Below are 20636 nucleotides of genomic sequence, written 5' to 3' on the forward strand. Positions count from 1 at the left end.
CGGAAATTAAGATTACGTGCCAATTTTAATACTCAGTCTATCACTGTCTCGTATCCCTTTCGGCCCCTTCCATTATCAAGGGCTTCTTTTCAGCACTGTCAGAGGCCCAACCTTTTTTTTTAAGCTTTAATTAGAGTTACGTAAGTCTTAATCCAATTCCCGCGTGTGTCAGTCATCTACACTCCTGGAAATGGAAAAAAGAACACCGTGAATTCATTGTCCCAGGAAGGGGAAACTTTATTGACACATTCCTGGGGTCAGATACATCACATGATCACACTGACAGAACCACAGGTACATAGACACAGGCAACAGAGCATGCACAATGTCGGCACTAGTACAGTGTATATCCACCTTTCGCAGCAATGCAGGCTGCTATTCTCCCATGGAGACGATCGTAGAGATGCTGGATGTAGTCCTGTGGAACGGCTTGCCATGCCATTTCCACCTGGCGCCTCAGTTGGACCAGCGTTCGTGCTGGACGTGCAGACCGCGTGAGACGACGCTTTATCCAGTCCCAAACATGCTCAATGGGGGACAGATCCGGAGATCTTGCTGGCCAGGGTAGTTGACTTACACCTTCTAGAGCACGTTGGGTGGCACGGGATACATGCGGACGTGCATTGTCCTGTTGGAACAGCAAGTTCCCTTGCCGGTCTAGGAATGGTAGAACGATGGGTTCGATGACGGTTTGGATGTACCGTGCACTATTCAGTGTCCCCTCGACGATCACCAGTGGTGTACGGCCAGTGTAGGAGATCGCTCCCCACACCATGATGCTGGGTGTTGGCCCTGTGTGCCTCGGTCGTATGCAGTCCTGATTGTGGCGCTCACCTGCACGGCGCCAAACACGCATACGACCATCATTGGCACCAAGGCAGAAGCGACTCTCATCGCTGAAGACGACACGTCTCCATTCGTCCCTCCATTCACGCCTGTCGCGACACCACTGGAGGCGGGCTGCACGATGTTGGGGCGTGAGCGGAAGACGGCCTAACGGTGTGCGGGACCGTAGCCCAGCTTCATGGAGACGGTTGCGAATGGTCCTCGCCGATACCCCAGGAGCAACAGTGTCCCTAATTTGCTGGGAAGTGGCGGTGCGGTCCCCTACGGCACTGCGTAGGATCCTACGGTCTTGGCGTGCATCCGTGCGTCGCTGCGGTCCGGTCCCAGGTCGACGGGCACGTGCACCTTCCGCCGACCACTGGCGACAACATCGATGTAATGTGGAGACCTCACGCCCCACGTGTTGAGCAATTCGGCGGTACGTCCACCTGGCCTCCCGCATGCCCACTATACGTCCTCGCTCAAAGTCCGTCAACTGCACATACGGTTCACGTCCACGCTGTCGCGGCATGCTACCAGTGTTAAAGACTGCGATGGAGCTCCGTATGCCACGGCAAACTGGCTGACACTGACGGCGGCGGTGCACAAATGCTGCGCAGCTAGCGCCATTCGACGGCCAACACCGCGGTTCCTGGTGTGTCCGCTGTGCCGTGCGTGTGATCATTGCTTGTACAGCCCTCTCGCAGTGTCCGGAGCAAGTATGGTGGGTCTGACACACCGGTGTCAATGTGTTCTTTTTTCCATTTCCAGGAGTGTATATTATTTCATGCGAGACTATTTGGTCTAATTTCTAAAACTTACAACCATAAATGAAGCCTCCTGATACGACTTCAAAATTATTTTAGAGATATATGGAAAAAACTTATTACTACATTCTGTCGAGAGCTGTACACTTTTCAGATCCGTTAGAGCCACTTCTAAGCTAAATACGAGCGCTCTACAGGTTGTGAACAGATTGTCAGACACTAAAAAAATCTGAAGTTAGCCATTTGCCTTGTTTCATGCAGCACCAGCAAGTCCATTGCAATAGACAGGCACCTCGCCCGAAACGAAACATGTGAAATGGAGAACATCGTAGTTCTTACATCTCTAATATTAAACACATTAAAGTGTCCAGAATGAGATTTTCACTCTGCAGCGGAGTGTGCGCTGATATGAAACTTCCTGGCAGATTAAAGTGTAGTGTGTTTCCGCAGAGAAGATACTAGCTCTACTAACGGCCCTTTCCACTATTTCGAGCTATAGTGATCTCTGAAACTGCCGAAGATCCCACATTGAGCAAAATAATTCACTGAGTAGGAATGGGCTGCGATGAACGATTGTCGTCGGGAAAAGGCATAACCAGCATTGCTGCAAACTATAGAACAACTCTACTATGCCACGCGAGGTAGCCGCGTGGTCTGGGGAGCCTTGTCACGGGTCGCAGCGCTCCCCTAGTCGGAGGTTCGAGTCTCTCTATTGGGCATGGGTGTATGTGTTGTCCTTAGCGTAAGTTAGTTTAAGTTAGATTAAGCAGTGTGTAAGCTTAGGGAACGATGACTTCAGCCGTTTGGTCCCATAGGCTCTTCTCTTACCACAAATTTTAAAAAAAATCCTCTTCTACCTCCAACGTTCATCTTGCATAAGGACGTTAAGGACAAAAGGATAAAATAAAGATTATGACTGGTACAGACGCACGGAGGCAATCAGCTCTTCTTCGCTACATTTGCAGATGAAACGTGAAAGATAATAACTACTAATGGTGCAAAGCAACCTCTGCCATATATAGTAGAGCTAGCTATAGTTGTACCCATTTTAGACCCGTCTTTGCATATTACCTCAGATCCTTTGTCACTGATTAAAAACAATTAAATTTTGTTTTACGAATACTACTTTGGGAAACACGACTTCACACACACCATCAGGTATATAAATGTACAGGGCCTTCCCAGTAATCAAGGTCGTGATCCACTCATATCCTGACATAGAACACTTATGCCTGCCGCATGAATCTATCAAAAGCTGCTTGCCCTAATCGCACTTAGCCTAACTACTTTCTGGTGTCATTGATACAGATGCAGCATACCCAGATGGGTAAGTGAAAAATAAGTATTCGACTGATCTATGGAGTGGCATCTGTAACTGTTTCGCATCAAAAGAAGCTGCAGGCTGAAGAGTAAAAGCGAATTTTCCGACTCTGCCCGGAAACTGGATAAGACATATCATCTGTAAGCCCCAGAAGCCATCCTAATGCCCTCACGATTGGCATGTACCTTCTACAGATGTGTCTGGCTGACACATATACTGTACAGTTGTAAGCGAGGCAAGAACAAATTAAATTTCTATGAGTTTGCAGCTAACAAGTTAAATCTGTCCTACAAGTATTGTCATTGGGGTACTTTGAAATATCATGTGCTTACATTAACTTAGCCTTCAGATCAGATAACTAAGAATTTCGTCACATGCTATGGTCAGGAACCGCGTGGAATTCTTAAAACCAAAGGAAACATGAGGAAAATGTTTAAAAACTAGCGACCATAGTTTCACTTCAGTAAAAAATAAAACCAATATTCTCTGCACATTTCTCCATTCTTTGAAGAGACACACAGTCCATGCATATTAATGTGATCACTTCTATGTTCAGTGTCAACGTGCAATAACCACACACACTGGCAGCGTCATGTAGCAGCACTAGCAGTGGATGGTATACAATACAAGCCGTGTCGAGTGAAAACTGTTCGCATGCCTCTATGGTTAAAGTATATAGTTCGTGGCAAAATGGCTTTATCATAAACAAGTGCCTGGTTCATGCACCTATGCTGACTGCTGTCCGTTAGCGACGACGTTTGGGATTTTCCCGACAATACTTCAACTGGACGTCCACTGAATGCCGACAGGTGTCCTTTTCAGATGATTCACGTTTTATGCTGCATCGTTCAGACTGCTGTTGCCGTGTAGGACGAGAAACGACAGAAAGCCATTGGGGTCGGCATGGCTCCACATCACTGTAAGTTTCTTCCAGAATCTCAAATCTCACTGACTCTTTCTCAACGTCCCCCAGACGTCCACGCTACAAAAGGTGATCGTTCAGGCTTTTGACGTATGGTCACTTGAATGTGACTGGACAGTATATTTGAAGTTATAATACTGGAAGACGAGCATAAAATCGAAAACTTTTGCACATAACACGATAATTCCACAAGACGTTAAGCAGTGAAAGCAATACTATGAAAATGTCCGCAGCTCTTGGTCCAGTGGTTAGCATCGTTGCCTTCAGATCACTGGGTCCCGCGCTCAGTTTCCAGTCTGGCCTGACATTATCTTCACTCGGGGACTGGATCTTTGTCTTGTACTAACCATTTCATCTCATCCTCACGAAAAAGACGCTCAAGTCTTCGAAGCGTCGCAAAGTTGAAAGAGTTGCATTAGGCGGCCGAATAATTGCAGACGGTGTCTCCCAACCAGTAATGCCATAAGGTCATCATCATTCCTATTCAAATAACCAAAGAAAAAAGTAAAATAAATACTGTTTTAAGAGCCAAAATGTTTCCGAATAGAACTATGTGAGTGTATAGAGCTCTATATTTATACTAATAATAAATCTGTAAAACTGTCACGTCTGAAGGTTTGAACAAATTTCTCCTAAATTACTAGATATATTTTCTTGGGGTTTTCGCAGGTAACTTCAGAATAGCTTGGGGCACGAAGAATCGGAACCAGAATCGGATCACGGAAGAAAAGATATTGTTATTGAAAGTGGTATTCATACTAATATTATAAACTCGAAGCTAACTCGTTCTGTTATATTTTAACGACTAACCATCTGAACCGATTTCCCTGGAATTTTGTACTGAGATAGATTGGAATCTGAGGAAGCACGTAGGCTACTGTACGAAGTGTATAGTAGAAGATTGTTGTACTATTACGCAGATTAGTTGAAAGCTGTTTACTCTGTGACTTTTTATGTTTATTGCTATTGTGAAAATAATTTTGTTGGCTGATATATGCTATGTGAAACGATTCAAAGTAATGAATACAGTGCTCATACAATCATCTGTTTGTTTAATCCATAGTTCCTCACTATTTGTTGCATGATATACATGTTGTGCACTGTCGTATATTATTCAGTAGCACAAAGAGAAGATTTGCACACCTGCCCATGGTCTCTCCTCTCCCCCCCTCCCCCCTGTACGCAATGATTGGCAAGGCCAATAAAATCACAATAAAATGTAGAAACGTCCTTGGAATTTCCAGCTAACGTAGGGTATGCCTTACGCCTTTCAAAGATAAGGACACAATTTCTCTGTTGTAGCTCCTACTGCAGTTCTGTCCATACTTCAAGAAATCTTTCTGATTAATTTATTACACTGAGTACACTTACTGCCAGAGTGGAACCACTTATCAATTTCTGAAACCCTACTTTAATTGTTCGCCTAGCCTTTGTCCACGCTATCCAAAAGCTTCTGATGGTCTTGGACTGCCGAGGTGCAATTCAAAATAGCGTTGCAACATTCGTCATTAAACATTTTCTTTTGTCCTAAAGTCAATGAGATGGATGCTTTAGCAGCGCAATGGATCAAGGGTTTCATCCCCTGTGGAGAGGCAGGAAACTCACCGGTTTTGAACCGCTTTTATAATCAAAGCTAAGTGCAAGCAACAAGACATCTAACGCCATGGATGGAAACCATGTCTATAGTTGAACTTTCCAATAACACGATCACAAATACCATCTCCTACAGTTTAAATTCTGTGTTAAGTTTCTCACTTTGCTAGAGCTCAAATTTTATTTACGTGTATAATATGCATGTCACCTCAAATTCTGAGAGCAATTTCACAACCATAACGTCTCATGTGGCTGCTTCTCCTATGTGGTGTTAAACTTCGATGCATGAAACACTTCTTTTAGAGCCAGAAACCTTTCATTTTCTCAATAAATTCATTAACATTCCTTTAATGTTGTTGGTGTCCGGTGCAATCCTTGGAAATACAATTGATTTTCTTCGGAAAGACACATGATTCGTTGAAAATCGAATTAAATATTTTGTGTTATGAGCTTTATAATCCTACATGTCTGGTGCATGACAAAGTTCTTTTAAACTCCCTAGTGAACCAGCCATCTTCCAGCAGTTTATTTATCCTTTATCTTAATGGTGGGTTAAAACAGCTAGATTACTGATAACAGTTGTCAGTTTGGAAGCATTAAACTCTTTCTACTGTGAAAGCTATAACCGTGTACTCGTATGAAGATAAGTCTAATTCTCAGTTTCCTTTCACAAACAGAATAACCATTATTCTTTACTTAGAACACGTTTTCCATACTATCTGTAAGAGGAAAAACTATCAACTGAAATCAGCACAAGTCATCGAAATTTTGTATCAAGAATGCTGAGGTGTTAGTGTAAAAAAATTTCTAAAATTCTCCAAAATAGTCTTAAATATTATTTTATTGAACATGAATTACATTTCTTCAAGGTCGTATTAGCTGTATATATGTTCCTTTATTAGGCAACACAACCCGATTCATATCACTGTAGTCAGATCTTCGGGCGATAACCTGTATTGAATACGAAAAGTGTGTTTTACAAAATTCTATTAATACAAATCACGTAACAGCGAGCAAAAGGAACAGGTATTTACTCACAATTTCTCGCTTCATAAGGCTAGAGAGAATGCACGATGTCTTAACGCTCAAGCTGTAAACCGATTAATTTCTTAGTCTCTTCAAAGGTTGATAAACGAAAGGCTAAACTTTGAATTTACACATCTTAGTTGAATGTCAAAAGCCACAAAACTGATGCCCCAATAAAATACCTACGGAATAAGGACAATTCACTGCAGATAAGGCCTGTAGGACAGAAACAGAGCTAATGGACACTCATGCCCCAGTAAGAGACATGGGGAACTAGAGCGTATCATTGGAAGTTAAAATGTATAGGGCAGAAACAGTGGTAGTGGACGCCGTGTAGTGAAAGATGTCGCTCACCAAATCTGTAATATAACAGACTAGAGGACTAATAAGTCGAAACCTTATTGAACGTAGTGCTGAAATGCAGTCCACATTAAAAGAGGAGTGCAGTCAGGACATACGTCTGCGTCGGGTGGATAAAACCTTTTTTGCCAACTCTGGTCTGTCACAAACAGGAAAAAATTGGGACATTAAGGGAACACTCATTAACCGCGAAGAACTGATAAAAAACACTTACCAATGGAACTGTGTTAAGACAATGATGACATAACTATGAAAGTTTAAAGTGATTGTCCAGTGACAGCTCGTTGTACTAGGGTATTGAGAGTCCATCTTCTGCGGTATGAATTACAGAATGACTTGATGATCAAACTCTCTTTGATCAAGGAGACCGCAGAGTTTCGGACACCGATGCCAGAATAATGAACCCAAGGGAAACAAACTGTGAAGAATTATATGATACAGAAGACAGGATTTCTAATTTCCTTATACGTCATGATGGAACTCATTAGAGTAAATCACTGCCACAGATGAGTAGAATACGTGTACATAGTATCATGAAAATTGCACCCGGTCTATCAAGGGGTAGTGTAACAAAAAAAATAGAAAATTCTACTCCAACTGAAGGCTTCGGCGATATTGCTATAGTAAGTACGCTACACCACAGCACCACTGTAGCCGAAGAACATAAAAACCAAATAAGAAAATTTTATTCTATAAAGAGTGTAAATCAGGAGTTGATTCATTTGACCAGAAGGCATGTACATATATCAGAAAGGGACAGTCATAAAAATGGTACGTTGTCTTATGGAAGAACGTAATGGATGGAGTATGAATAAGTATCTTTTCACAGCAACATCACAACTACATGGAAGGAAGGTCTGATAAAAGAAGTATTTTTCTCTAATGGAGAGGATAATTAACAATCCACGCCTCCGAAATAAGGTTACTCGTCAAATGGAAAAGCTTGGGAAAGTGGAAAATCACGAGAAGCAAGATGCTTCACAGGCCCACATTGATTAGACAGAGTAAGTGGTCAGTTATTCTACAAACGCACGAAAATATTTACAAATAATATAATGAAATTGTTTGTGAAGTATATTATTTTTAATTTAGGAGTGAATCAGTAAAACTGAGAGTTCCTTATTCTATTGAGGAAATTACAGCATAACTCATATTACTGTATTTCATATTGTAATCAAATAAATGTCACAATATTATAGTAATTACTTCTTTACTCATTGTGTGTGACCAAACCCTTAACCTGTTGGTAATGTTTCCTGTAATACTGACATGTAGAACTTTTGTCTAGTTACAGCTCTTAGACAGCTCTCATGTATTTTTGTGCGTCCAGCCATTCGTACGTCCAAGATGTACACGTACCTTGCAGTGTATCTTGTTGTTTTTAAACTCTCAACTTCAAAGAATGGGATGCAACGTGAAAGTAAATTTTCACGACGTCTTAGCAAATACGTCACTATCCATACAGGATGTAACAAAATGCTATGGCCAAACTTTCAGGAAACATTCCTCACACTAAGAGGAGAAAAATGTGTTATACTGTCGTGGGAACGTGAATGCTTTATTTTCATATTAGAGTTCAGTTTTCACTACTCTCTAAAGCAATAACCATGGAAAACACACAGGACAAGAACGTATCAGCACAGTTTGAAATATTCAAAATGCTCACCGTTAGCAAGCATACATTCATCAACCCGCATATGCACTGAATTTCTGATGCTTCGATGTACCCCTAGAGAATCGGTTGTTTCACAATCTTCCACAATACAAGTACCAAGACTCTGAACATCTTGCACTGGGCTTCAGTACGCAACAGCTTTCGAAAGCCGTCACAAATAAACGTCTTGTATGTTTAGGTTCGAGGTGCATGTAGCCCAAGGAATTGGCCCACCTCTACTCACCCGTTTGTCGCGGAAACTGTTATTTAGAAGCGTGCGAACATTAACACTGAAGTCAGGAGGAGCTCCATTGGGCGTGAAGTATATGTTTTGTCTCACTCATAAAGGCACATGTCTTAGCAGAACATATAGAGTATTCTTTAAGAAACTGTGTTTAAGTTTCTCCGTTGAGCCTAAGAAATAGTCACCAACAATGGCAGCCAAAACGTTGCTGCACAATTTCATGAGGACGCTCGACAGCCCATACGTTCTGAGTGTAATGTTCACGCGGAAACTAAATCTCATCCGTGAAAAGCACATTTGCACTGACGTGCGACTGGACACATAGTTGAATGAACGATTGGTTGAAGTGTAGCGCTGCGGGAAAATCAGCTGCTGGTAGGGCCTGCAAACTCTGTACTTGGCACGAATACAGCAGGCCACTCTCCTGGCAGTTACGTGGTCAACATTACTAGTTGCAAATGATTGTACTAGGGTTGTCGTCAAGTGTAAGAATAAGTTCCTACCCAAATGTGGTATCCTCTTCCTTCTTGGCCTCCTCCAGTCGCGAGTAGATGGCTTAAACATTCCTTGCCCCCTGTAACAATTGTAAATTGCTGCAAGCGTCCTCCTCTCTGAGCACCATTGTTTTGGATATCTCTTCAGGTAAAAAAAACGTTGAGCTCCACAGTCATCACCATCTGATAATTCGCACAGCAAACAGGCATCTGCCAACCACGGATCTGAGTACATTTCTACTGCACTCCACTGGAAACAACGTTCTTGATTAACAGTAAACAGATGCAGCTATGTGCTTGACGTTAGTAGAGCAATGATGTTAACCACATGTCGACACGATCAGAGAATTTATTCACATGTCAGCACAAGAAAGGAAGTTAGACGCATATTAAGACAGTCATTGAAGTGAGTTTCATGTTAACATTACCTTCGTTCAAATTGAAGCAACAAACACTAGCTATGAATATAAGAACCAAAAGTTGGTAACATATTTTATTCCTCTGTGCGTGAGGAATGTTTCCTGAAAGTTTGGTCACACCTTTTCGTTACACTCTGTGTGAGATACAACACAACGTTTAATAAGCAACTGTCTATAAGTTTCTCAGGACATAAGGTGATACTAATTACTAATTGAGTACTCACGTTGACCAGATTATCCGAATCATTCAAGGAAATGGTGCCGTTGCCAAAGTAGAAGTCTCTCAACTTATCGGCCGCATTTGACTGTTGTTCCACCGTCGGCAAATGAAGGCAGGGGCCAACTGTATCCTCGAACTCATCACTGAGACCAGCAATAAGAGTTGGGTCTTCTAGTATTGAAAATCCTATGGAAAAGTGAAACACATAAACATAAAAACTAATTTATAGAAGGAAAAAATAAGAATATGGTTCCATTCTGGATAGATATATCGTCAGTGGCACCGCTCGGGGAAGTCGAGCGGTCTCAGGCGCCTTTCCACTGTTCGCGCTGCTCCCCCGTAGGAGGTTGGAATCCTCCCTCTGTCATGGGTGTGAGTGTTGTCCTTAGCGTAAGTTAGTTTAAGTAAGGTTAAGTAGTGTGTAAGCCTAGTGACCAATGACCTCAGCAGTCTGGTCCCATAGGAACTTACCACAGATTTCCAACTTTCCATCAGTGGCTACGAGACAGTTGTATTAAAGAACACCAGACTAAACCAGCTCTACAATAGATTTGACATTAAAGGGCTTCGGTGGCACTGATGACTGATGTGCAAAGTTATCGCTCGCTGAAAGACGAGGTGTTCCACTACTTCACTAAAATTAATTTTTTTCTTCTTCTTCTTTGACACTACAGCCCTTGATGGACCTAGCCCTTCTCAACAATCTGAGTCCTTGCGTATCTGTTATTCTCTTCCATCCTCGGCTCCATATTTTTAAGGACATGTTTGACGTCTTTGTCGTCATTTCAATCTGGTGGAATACAATCTGTATTTCGTTATCGTTTGGGCCACCACTCGCCTGCCGTGCTCTTCATATGTCCTAACCAGCGTATTATTCTACATGTAATAAATTGTACTGTATTTTTCGCCTGAATAAGATGTGCCAGCTCGTTGTTGTATCCTAGTCTCTAGACCTCTGCCTCTCTCACAGGCCCATAACATTTTTCAAAGGATGTTTCTCTTTAATGCCCTTAAGTTGTTAATACGTGTCTCTGTCATCGTCCGCCTTCCTGACCCACATGTAACAACTGGTCGTACAAAGGAATGGTATACTCTTAAATTTGGCTGTACCTCTTATTAGACTAAAATTAAACGAGTGACCTACATCTGCCATAATTTGACATACGTTACTGAAAATGACTCCTCTTTCCCTCTTCATATATTAGATTCTTCAGTCATTCACATCCTGTGATAGAGGACATTTGCAGCGTAGTTTTGAGAAACTGTATCCCTTCGCAAACAATCTGTAGTAACACTTAAAACTGCTGGGCTGATAGAACGTGGTCGATGTTTAAAACTCTCCCTCAACGTTACGTCTCCGACTGCGGGAGACATCCTCCGAGGTAAAGCGGCGAACTGCGAAGAGAACTCGAGGAAGCGCCGATTATATACGCAGTACAGAGGGCGCCACTGTCCATCACGTGGCGTCGGCTATGAGGTTGTCTCTGATAATGCCAACGTTCTCGATATGAAGAAATCGATCGTCAAGCTTCCGGTGCAACGCTGACATCCCAGTTTTATCCAGTTTTACACCTTCCTCTTTCCTGTTAAAATTATTACGGTGTTTATCAATCTCGGTGGCCTTTCTATTCATGCGCACATAATAAAGCGATGTTTTAGATGAGACGCTCGTCTCGCTGAATTTTACCTGCCTGGTAAACATGTTCTGCTTCGGCCGATTTATCCATGCGACCCAGGTGGCAATTCCTCTTATGTTCAACAAGACGGGTGTTAACACTTCTCTTCGTGGTACCAATATAAACCTGTCCACAACAAGAAGGAATTTTCTATACCCCCGTTGTAACCTCAGGATGTCGTGCATCTTTTGCGGATCTTAAATATTCTTTTAATTTCGTGGTGGGTCTGAAAATAGTTCCCACGCCATACTGGCTTAACGCTTCCCCAATGCGATCTGTGACCTTATTGATGAACGAAAGAAAAACCTTGCCGTTGGGCGGCTGTTGTTCGCCGTTGCTTCTGATTCTCTGCCTAGAGCGACGTTCTCGATCTATCTCGTTGCTAGAATAGCCATTCTTCACGATAGTTCACCGTAGATGTTCAGTATCATCTTTGAAATAAACAGGTTCACCAATTTCGTACACCCTGCCTACCAAAGTTTTTATTACATCTCTTTCTTGCGTAGAGTGGTGGTTCGTATTTTTATGCAGATAACGGTCCGTATGTGTGACCTATCTATATACATTATGGCTCAACGTTCCGTCCCGTCATTTAATCACAGACACATCCATAAAATTCAGTTGTCCATTACTCTCCGTCTTCATAGAAAATTGGATTTTCGGCTTAATGCTGATTGATGTGTGAGGAGGGCATCCAGATCCTCTGCTCAGTGTGTCCATACTACGAACGTGTCACCGACGTAGCGATACCATCTGGCTGGTCTCTTAATGGCCGTCTGCAGCACCCGTTGATCAAAAGTCTCCACACACAGCAGGATTAAGAGGACTGCCTATAGCCACCCCGTCAATCTGTTCATAAAAGTTGCTATTGTACTGAAGTAGGTTGTTGTGACGCAGTGTAGGAATAATGCCACAGTATCGGTTGGGAAAATATCCGCTATGTATGAGATAGCTTTACCTAGTTGTTTTCATCCTAATTACATTAGCGGACTGCTGTGGAAGCTGACAGATACCTGCCTTAGTATTTGCTACAATATCCTCCGTGGGTATTTTTAGGGGGGGGGGGGGGGTCACAGCACAATTGCCTCCCTTGGCTGGTACAGGAATTTGAAATTCTGACAAATCAGCAGCCCGCTGAGCAATTAGGATGGAAACAGCTGCGGTTCTACGTACATGGAAGCCACCTACCAGAAATCTGTTGCAGGCATAAAGGAAGGCCCTGAGAGATATCAACGTAGACGAAAACATTACTGTTCTTACTGCAGATAAGGGGAATGCCACCGTCATATTGAAGAGTGAAACCTATCATGAGAAGATCAATGATATTTTGGTTCCCTCCAGTTACAAAAACTTCAAAAGCATCCGACTATGAAGATTTTAGAAATGACCAACCGTCAGGTGAAAGTGTCATCATTCTGCTCCAATGATAAGAAACTGCTTTATGAAACAGAAGCGTACCAACCTAGACTCTATAGTTACCCAAAGTGCATAAACCTGAGATTTCTTTGAGGCCAATTGTCAGCGCTGTTGGTGGTCCCACCCTCGAGTTGGTTAAACATCTTTCTCATTGCTGCAACCTCATGTTGGTAGGATTGACAGTCATAATCAAAATTCAGCTAAGTTCATTAACAAGTTAAAGGAAATTAGTGTGGGCCCGGATGATATCCTCGTTAGTTTTGATATTGTGTCGTTATTTGCCATGATTTCGGTAAACCAAAATACCTCACACGTAGCGGATATTTCTCCAACCGATACTGTGGCATTGCTCAGACACTGCGTCACAACAACCTACAATCAATACAAAACCGACTTTTATGAACAGATTGACGGGGTGGCTATAGGCAGTCCTCTTAATCCTGCTGTGTGTGGAGACTTTTGAACAACGGGTGCTGCAGACTGCCAGTAAGAGACCATCCAGATGGTATCGGTATGTCGATGACACTTTCGTAGTATGAACACACTGAACAGAGGATCTGTATGCCTTCCTGACACATCTCAACAGCATTAACCTGAAAATCTAATTTACTCTGGAGGCGGAGAGTAATGGACAATTGAATTTTCTGGATGTGTCTGTGATTAAATGACGGGACGGAACGTTGGGCCGTAAGGTATATAGAAAGACCACACATACTCATCGTTAACTGCATTCAGATTCAATTTACAACCCCAGACAAAAAATAGATGTAATAAAACCTTAGTAAACATGGTGTACAAAATTTGTGAAGTTGTTCATCTGTAAAATGGCATTGAACATCTACGACCGACTTTCGTGAAGAAGGGCTATTCTAGCAACGAAATAGATCGAGCCCTTCACTCTAGGCAGAGAATCAGGAGCATCGACGAACAAAATATACCCAACGGTGTTGTGTTGTTGTGGTCTTCAGTCCAGAGACTGGTTTGATGCAGCTCTCCATGCTACTCTATCCGGTGCAAGCTGCTATATCTCCCAGTATCTGCTGCAACCTACATACTTCTGAATCTGCTTAGTGTATTCATCTCTTGGTGTCCCTCTACGAGTTTTACCCTCCCGGCTGCCCTCCAAAACTAAATTGGTGATCCCTTGACGCCTCAGAACATGTCCTGCCAACCGATCCCTGCTTCTAGTCAAGTTCTGCCACAAATTTCTCTTCTCCCCAATTCTATTCAATACCTCCTCATTAGTCATGTGGTCTACCCATGTAATCTTCAGCATTCTTCTGCAGCACCACATTTCGATAACTTCTATTCTCTTCTTTTCTAGACTATTTATCGTCCATATTTCACTTCCACACATGTCTACACTCCACACAAATACTTTCAGAAACGACTTCCCGACATTTAAATCTATACTCGATGTTAACAAACTTCTCTTCTTCAGAAATACTTTCCTTGCCATTGCCACTCTACATTTTATATCCTCTCTACTTCGACCATCATTAGTTATATTGCTCCCCAAATAGCAAAACTCCTTTACTACTTTAAGTGTCTCATTTCCTAAACTAATTCCCTCAGCATCGCCCGACTTAATTCGAGTACATTCCATTACCCTGGTTTTGCTTTTCTTGATGTTCGTTTTATATCCTCCTTTCAAGACGCTGTCCATCCGTTCGACTGTTCTTCCTGGTCCTTTGCTGTCTCTGACAGAATTACAATGTCGTCGACAAACCTCAAAGTATTTATTTCTTCTCCATGGATTTTAATTCCTACTCCGAAATTTTCTTTTGTTTCCTTTACTGCTTGCTCAATATACAGATTGAATAACATCGGGGATAGGCTACAACCCTGTCTCATTCCTTTCCCAACCACTGATTCCCTTTCACGCCCCTCGCTTATTATACCTGCCACCTGGTTTCTGTACAAACTGTAAATAGCCTTTCGCTCCCTGTATTTGACTCCTGCCACCATTAGAATTTGAAGTAGTATTCCAGTCAACATTGTCAAAAGCTTTTTATCTAAGTCTACAAATGCTGGAAACGTATGTTTGCCTTTCCTTAATCTATCTTCTAAGATAAGTCGTAGGGTCAGTATTGCATAACGTGTTCCAACATTTTTACAGAGTCCACACTGATCTTCCCCAAGGTCGGCTTTAACCAGTTTTTCCATCCATCTGTAAAGAATTTGTGTCAGTATTTTGCAGCCGTAACTTATTGAACTGATAGTCTGGTAATTTTCACACCTCTCAGCATCTGCTTACTTTGGAATTAGAATTATTATGATCTTCTTAAAATCTGAGGGTATTTCCCCTGTCTCATACATGTTCCTCACCAGATGGTAGAGTTTTTTCGGGGCTGGCTCTCCCAAGGCTGTCAGTACTTCTAATGGAATGTTGTCTACTCCCAGGACCTTGTTTCGACTCAGGTCTTTCAGTACTCTGTCAAACTCTTCACGAAGTCTCATATCTCCCATTTCGTCTTCATCTACATCGTCTTCCGTTTTCATAATATTGTCCTCAAGTACCTTGCCCTTGTATAGACCCTCTATATACTCCTTCCACATTTCTGCTTTCCCCTTTTTGCTTAGAACTGGGTTTCCATCTGCGCTCTTGATATTTAAACAAGAGGTTCTCTTTTCTCCAAAGGTCTCTTTAATTTTTCTGTAGGCAGTATTCATCTTACCCCTAGTGAGATATGCCTCTCAAATGGTTCAAATGGTTCTGAGCACTATGGTACTTAACATCTGAGGTCATGCGTCCCCTAGTACTTAGAATTTCTTAAACCTAACTAACCTAAGAACGCCACACACATCTATGCCCGAGAAAGGATTCGAACCTGCGGCCGTAGCCGTCGCGTGGTACCAGACTGAAGCGCCTAGAACCGCTCGGCCACACCAGCCGGTTCGATATGCCTCTACATCCTTAAATTTGTCTTCTAGCCATCCCTGCTTAGCCATTTTGCACTTCCTGTCGATCTCACTTTTTAAATGTTTGTGCCAGCCGGAGTGGCCGTGCGGTTCTGGGCGCTGCAGTCTGGAGCCGAGCGACCGCTACGGTCGCAGGTTCGAATCCTGCCTCGGGCATGGATGTGTGTGATGTCCTTAGGTTAGTTAGGTTTAATTAGTTCTAAGTTCTAGGCGACTAATGACCTCAGAAGTTAAGTCGCATAGTGCTCAGAACCATTTGAACCATTTTTTTTAATGTTTGTATTCCTTTTTTCCTGCTTCATTTACTGCATTTTTACGTTTTCACCTTTCATTGATAAAATTCGATAGATCTTCTGTTACCCAAGGATTTCTACTAGCCCTCGTCTTTATACCTACTTGTTCCTCTCTCTATATCGGTACCACAAACAGAAGTATTAACACCCGTCTTGTTGAACATAAGAGGAGCCGGCCGCTGTGGTGGAGTGGTTCTAGGCGCTTTAGTCCGGAACCACGCTGCTGCTACGGTCGCAGGTTCGAATTCTGTGTCGGGCATGGATGTGTGTGATGTCCTTAGATTAGTTAGGTTTAAGTAGTTCTAAGTCTCAGATGTTAAGTACCATAGTGCTGAGAGCCATCTGAACCATCTGAAAATAAGAGGAATTGCCACCTGGGTCGCATGGATAAATCGGCCGAAGCAGAAGGTAAAATTCAGCGAGACGAGCGTCTCATCTAAAACTTCGCTTTATTATGCGCGCATGAATAGAAAGGCCACCGAGATTGATGAACACCGTAATAATTTTTACATGAAAGAGGAAGGTGTTAAACTGGATAAAGTTTGGATGTCAGCGTTATAACTAATCATCATCATTTCATGCCCATCGACGCGCAGGTCGCCGAAGTGGCGTCAAATCGAAAGATCTGCACCAGGCGAACGGTCTACCCGACGGGAGGCCCTAGCCACACGACATTTCCATTTTTTTTTTACCGGAAGCTTGACGATCGATTACTTTATATCGAGGAAGTTGGCATTTTCAGAGACAGTCTCATAGCCGACGCCACGTGATGGACAGTGGTGCCCTCTGTGCTGCGTATATAATCGGTGCTTCCTCGAGTTCTCTTTGCAGTTCGCCGCTTTACCTCGGAGGATGTCTCCCGCAGTCAGAGACGAAACGTCAGGGGAGATTTTATACATCGACCACGGTCTATCAGCCAGTAAGTTTCTAGTGAAGACAGTACCTGCCGTCAAAGCCTACATTGTATGATCAGTCTGTAGTAATCTTCAAGTTTCTCTTATTTTCATCTACCTCGCGCTGAAACACAATGATGGAGCAAATCATTATCATCACAACTCACCGCTAGAATGGATGGCTCGTAATGGCTCTACGGACACTTGACACAGAAGCAAAGGATATGGGGTGATCAGAATCAGTGTGAAAACCTTGTGAGGGTGTTGCAGGGAAGGTTGGCTGTGAAACAATAAGTGAGAAAAATATTCGGTTATTTGCGCCGTTTTCAAGATAATTAGTGTTGAAGTTAGCCAATCAGATCGTTATTCGTGTAAATTCAAGCGGCCCGCCAGAGACCGTGTCGCAAACTTGGGCTACGTTCGGTTTCCTAAATCCGACAACAAGAGACAGATACAAAAAGTTAGACATGGGACGGCGGTAAGGACCGAATCAGAACCAAAGGCTGAGCAGTCTCTTGCGCTATCATCTACACTAATTGCATCTGGTGGCGTGCTTAAATTAGACTGTGTAGCGGCACAAGCGCGGGAATGGCGTAAGGTCTCGAATTTTTTGCTTAACAGTTATTTCTCAGCACAACCTGTCCTGCAACACTGTTACAGGCTTTTCAGAGTGTTTCTAACCGCTCTGTATAAGCGCAACAGAGACATGTTGACTCATTCTAGCGACGATGCTTGGTACAAACGGGATAAGAAATTTTGACAAAGGGCTATCACCCGTCACCTAGGAAACCTCGGAAACTGCGAAACTGTTTGGCTGCTCGCCGTGAGCACTTGTAGATTTTGGTTGATAGGCTGTGAATCCATGAATGGAAGACAAGGTCTTTGACGTCCACGCGTCATCACAGTAGGTGAAAGTCGGTGGTTCGTCCCCTTTGTATAGCAGAATAGGAGACGATCTGACAACAGCACAGTTCTGCTGCAGGCGCAAGAGTTTCAGAACACGCTGTTCAGCGCACACAGGTGAGAGTGAGACTGTGCAGCAGACGACCGCTGCGTGTATCACAACGGGCCACAAGACACTGTCACTTACGATTGTTGAGAGAACGGAAAGAAATGAAATGATCGTATGGCTTCATTGCCAGAGAGTTGTTCGGCAACCAGGTGCGCGTGATTCAGTTTGTTGACACTTCGGTGTATTACGTGCCGATAAGGATGAAATGAAATATGTTAGTCCCCGAATGAAGAAAATCTCTGCCCCGTCGGAAATCGAACCCGCGACCCCGCGATGGAGAGTCATTAACGCTAACTAGAAGACCATGAGATCTGGACGTTGGCATGTGACCATTGTGGTCAAAGGAAACATGTGGCCTGGTCGGATGACTCACGTTTCATGTTACATCAGATATCACTGTGTCCTGACACGCCTTCAGCCAGGTCAGTGTAGTTCTATGCTATGGGGGACATTCACATGAGCTTCCAAGTGGTCTTAATGATAACTGTGAACAGTTTTGCGCTCCCCTCATACACATGGTGTTTCTAAAATGAATGTAAAAACTGGGAGCCCTGGCAGAGTGGCTCGTAAGAAGAAACTCCCACAAAACAGCCCATGTCCGCATCCTACCGCGCTAGCCGTCGTTTTCGGCGCCGCGAACCGCCGGGAAGTTAGGCATCTAACCCATCATCCAAGTCAAAGTGGTAGCAGACATTCTTTGAGGGAGAATACCACGGAGTTGCTTCGAGCATTTGCTGGAACGCGTACGATTTGCCTTTGGCAGTGCAAATGTCTGTTTGTTACGATGTGACACCAGCGTGCCACTCGCGCACACTGCAGGGTCTGGTTCACCCTGCGTCAGTGTGTCAAGAGTCGGGGACGGTCTTGTGTTCGGTGTTGTGAGCATCAGACGAGAAATGGAGCGCTTTTCTTGTGAATAAAGGGCAGATATGTACTGTGCTTACGGGGCGGGGATGGAAATGCTCTCTCTGATCAATGGTTGTATGTTTAGCTATTTCCGTACCGTCGAGTGCCAGCACCAAGCACAATCACGACCATCTACAGGTGCCTAAAAGAGACAAGTGCACTTGAGGTGAGTTCACTCCTGACAAGAAATTGTAATGGCGTGTGTGTATTTAATGCCTTCGTTGAAACCCAATGCATTTATTATCTGATAGACCCAACAGGTGCTATGGCTAAGTGGACTCGGTTGTCAATACACAGTGCGATAACTAGAGTTTGATGGAGAAGCGTCAGCACCGCTGCATATCACGTACTCAGCAAGTTCATGGAGTGTTGCTCGAGAATTGAGTGTAAGCCAATCCATGGTCTGGCGTGTGTGGAGTGAGGATGGTCTGCCCTTAGCCCAGAATATTTTCTGCATCCCAATGATATTTGTTTTTGTGTGTACCAAACACTGTAATTTTTGCGGAAGAGGGAGCCCTTACAAGCGAATGTGTGTTCATCAGCCACAACAGCAGGAGCGGGCACGGGAAAGTCCGCGTTGACTTTATGATCACTAAGAGTGCTTCGCCATCAACGTTTGGGCCAGTTTCGTAGGCGATGATGTGATTGGTCCTTAGATGCTTCCCTGACGACTGAACTCAGATACTTCATTTTCCTAAGAGAAACGCTGCCTTAATATTTCTTAAAATTCGTGATGAATCCTTCAGCTGTGATTTATTTTTTACAATTTGCTACTAGTCTAGGTCAATGACCATTATCAAGCTTAGCTGGCATAAACGGCAGGAAACTCGTACAATAATTTTAGCCTGCCTTTTTGCCAGTTGAACTTGATAATGGTCGCTGATCGAAACTAGTAGCGAATTGTGCAAAATAAATCACAGCTGAAGATTTCACTACGAATTTTAACAATTATTTGGCAGCCGAATATCCCCACCTGCAAAAATACATAAACTGCCTTGGTAATTGGAACATGTCTCACTCAGTGCCCAACAGAGGATGCCTTACCACCATGATGGTGCATCTGAGCACTTCGCTCAAGCGGTGCAAAATCATTTGGAGGAGACGTTTGATGGAAACTGGATACGACACGGTTGGCCAGTGGCAAAGCCTGTACGTTCCCTCGACTTCACGCCAGTTGACCATTTCGTCTAGGGACGTCTGAATACTACTGTTTACAAAACAACTGTCCAAATGGATTAAGAGCTGATAGCACGAGTTACAACAGGCTGCGACGCAGTGCCCACTTTACCTGGGATGTTTGAAAGGGTGCGACAATCATTCAGGCGTCGTTGCATGTGAGATTTCGAGCAGGACAGCAAAATTTCGAGCCGTTTCATGACTCATTTACAAATGAGTCATGAAACGTCAAACACTACTCTCCTTTACCTTGATGTCGCAAAAAACGGAAAACTTTGTAATACCGACCTCCTACCATGTCGACCCGGATGGCGGATTGTAAGCCTACCTTCCCGGCGGCATTCGACGCTGTTAAATGACGCTTTGCGGTGAATGCTGACTGATGCGGACATGGGTTACTTTATGAAAGGAGACTGTTATAACCCGCTGGACCATCCCTTTACATTTATTTGTGGAACACCCTGTACGATACCTTCCCCAGTTTCAATGGGTTCTTC

At 43.4% G+C, this 20636-nt stretch overlaps 1 protein-coding gene across 1 annotated transcript in view; it reads right to left on the reverse strand.

The window, feature by feature from the left end:
* Positions 1 to 20636, reverse strand: part of LOC126474516 (cholinesterase-like) — an 83248-nt gene that overhangs the window by 24335 nt on the left and 38277 nt on the right. Inside the window, exon 8 of the mRNA XM_050101986.1 lies at positions 9850 to 10031. Within this exon, the coding sequence (XP_049957943.1) occupies positions 9850 to 10031 (182 nt within the window). The remainder of the gene's footprint in view (positions 1 to 9849; positions 10032 to 20636) is intronic.

The sequence above is a fragment of the Schistocerca serialis genome, chromosome 4 (assembly GCF_023864345.2).
Source record: "Schistocerca serialis cubense isolate TAMUIC-IGC-003099 chromosome 4, iqSchSeri2.2, whole genome shotgun sequence".
NCBI classification, from domain to species: Eukaryota; Metazoa; Arthropoda; class Insecta; order Orthoptera; family Acrididae; genus Schistocerca; species Schistocerca serialis.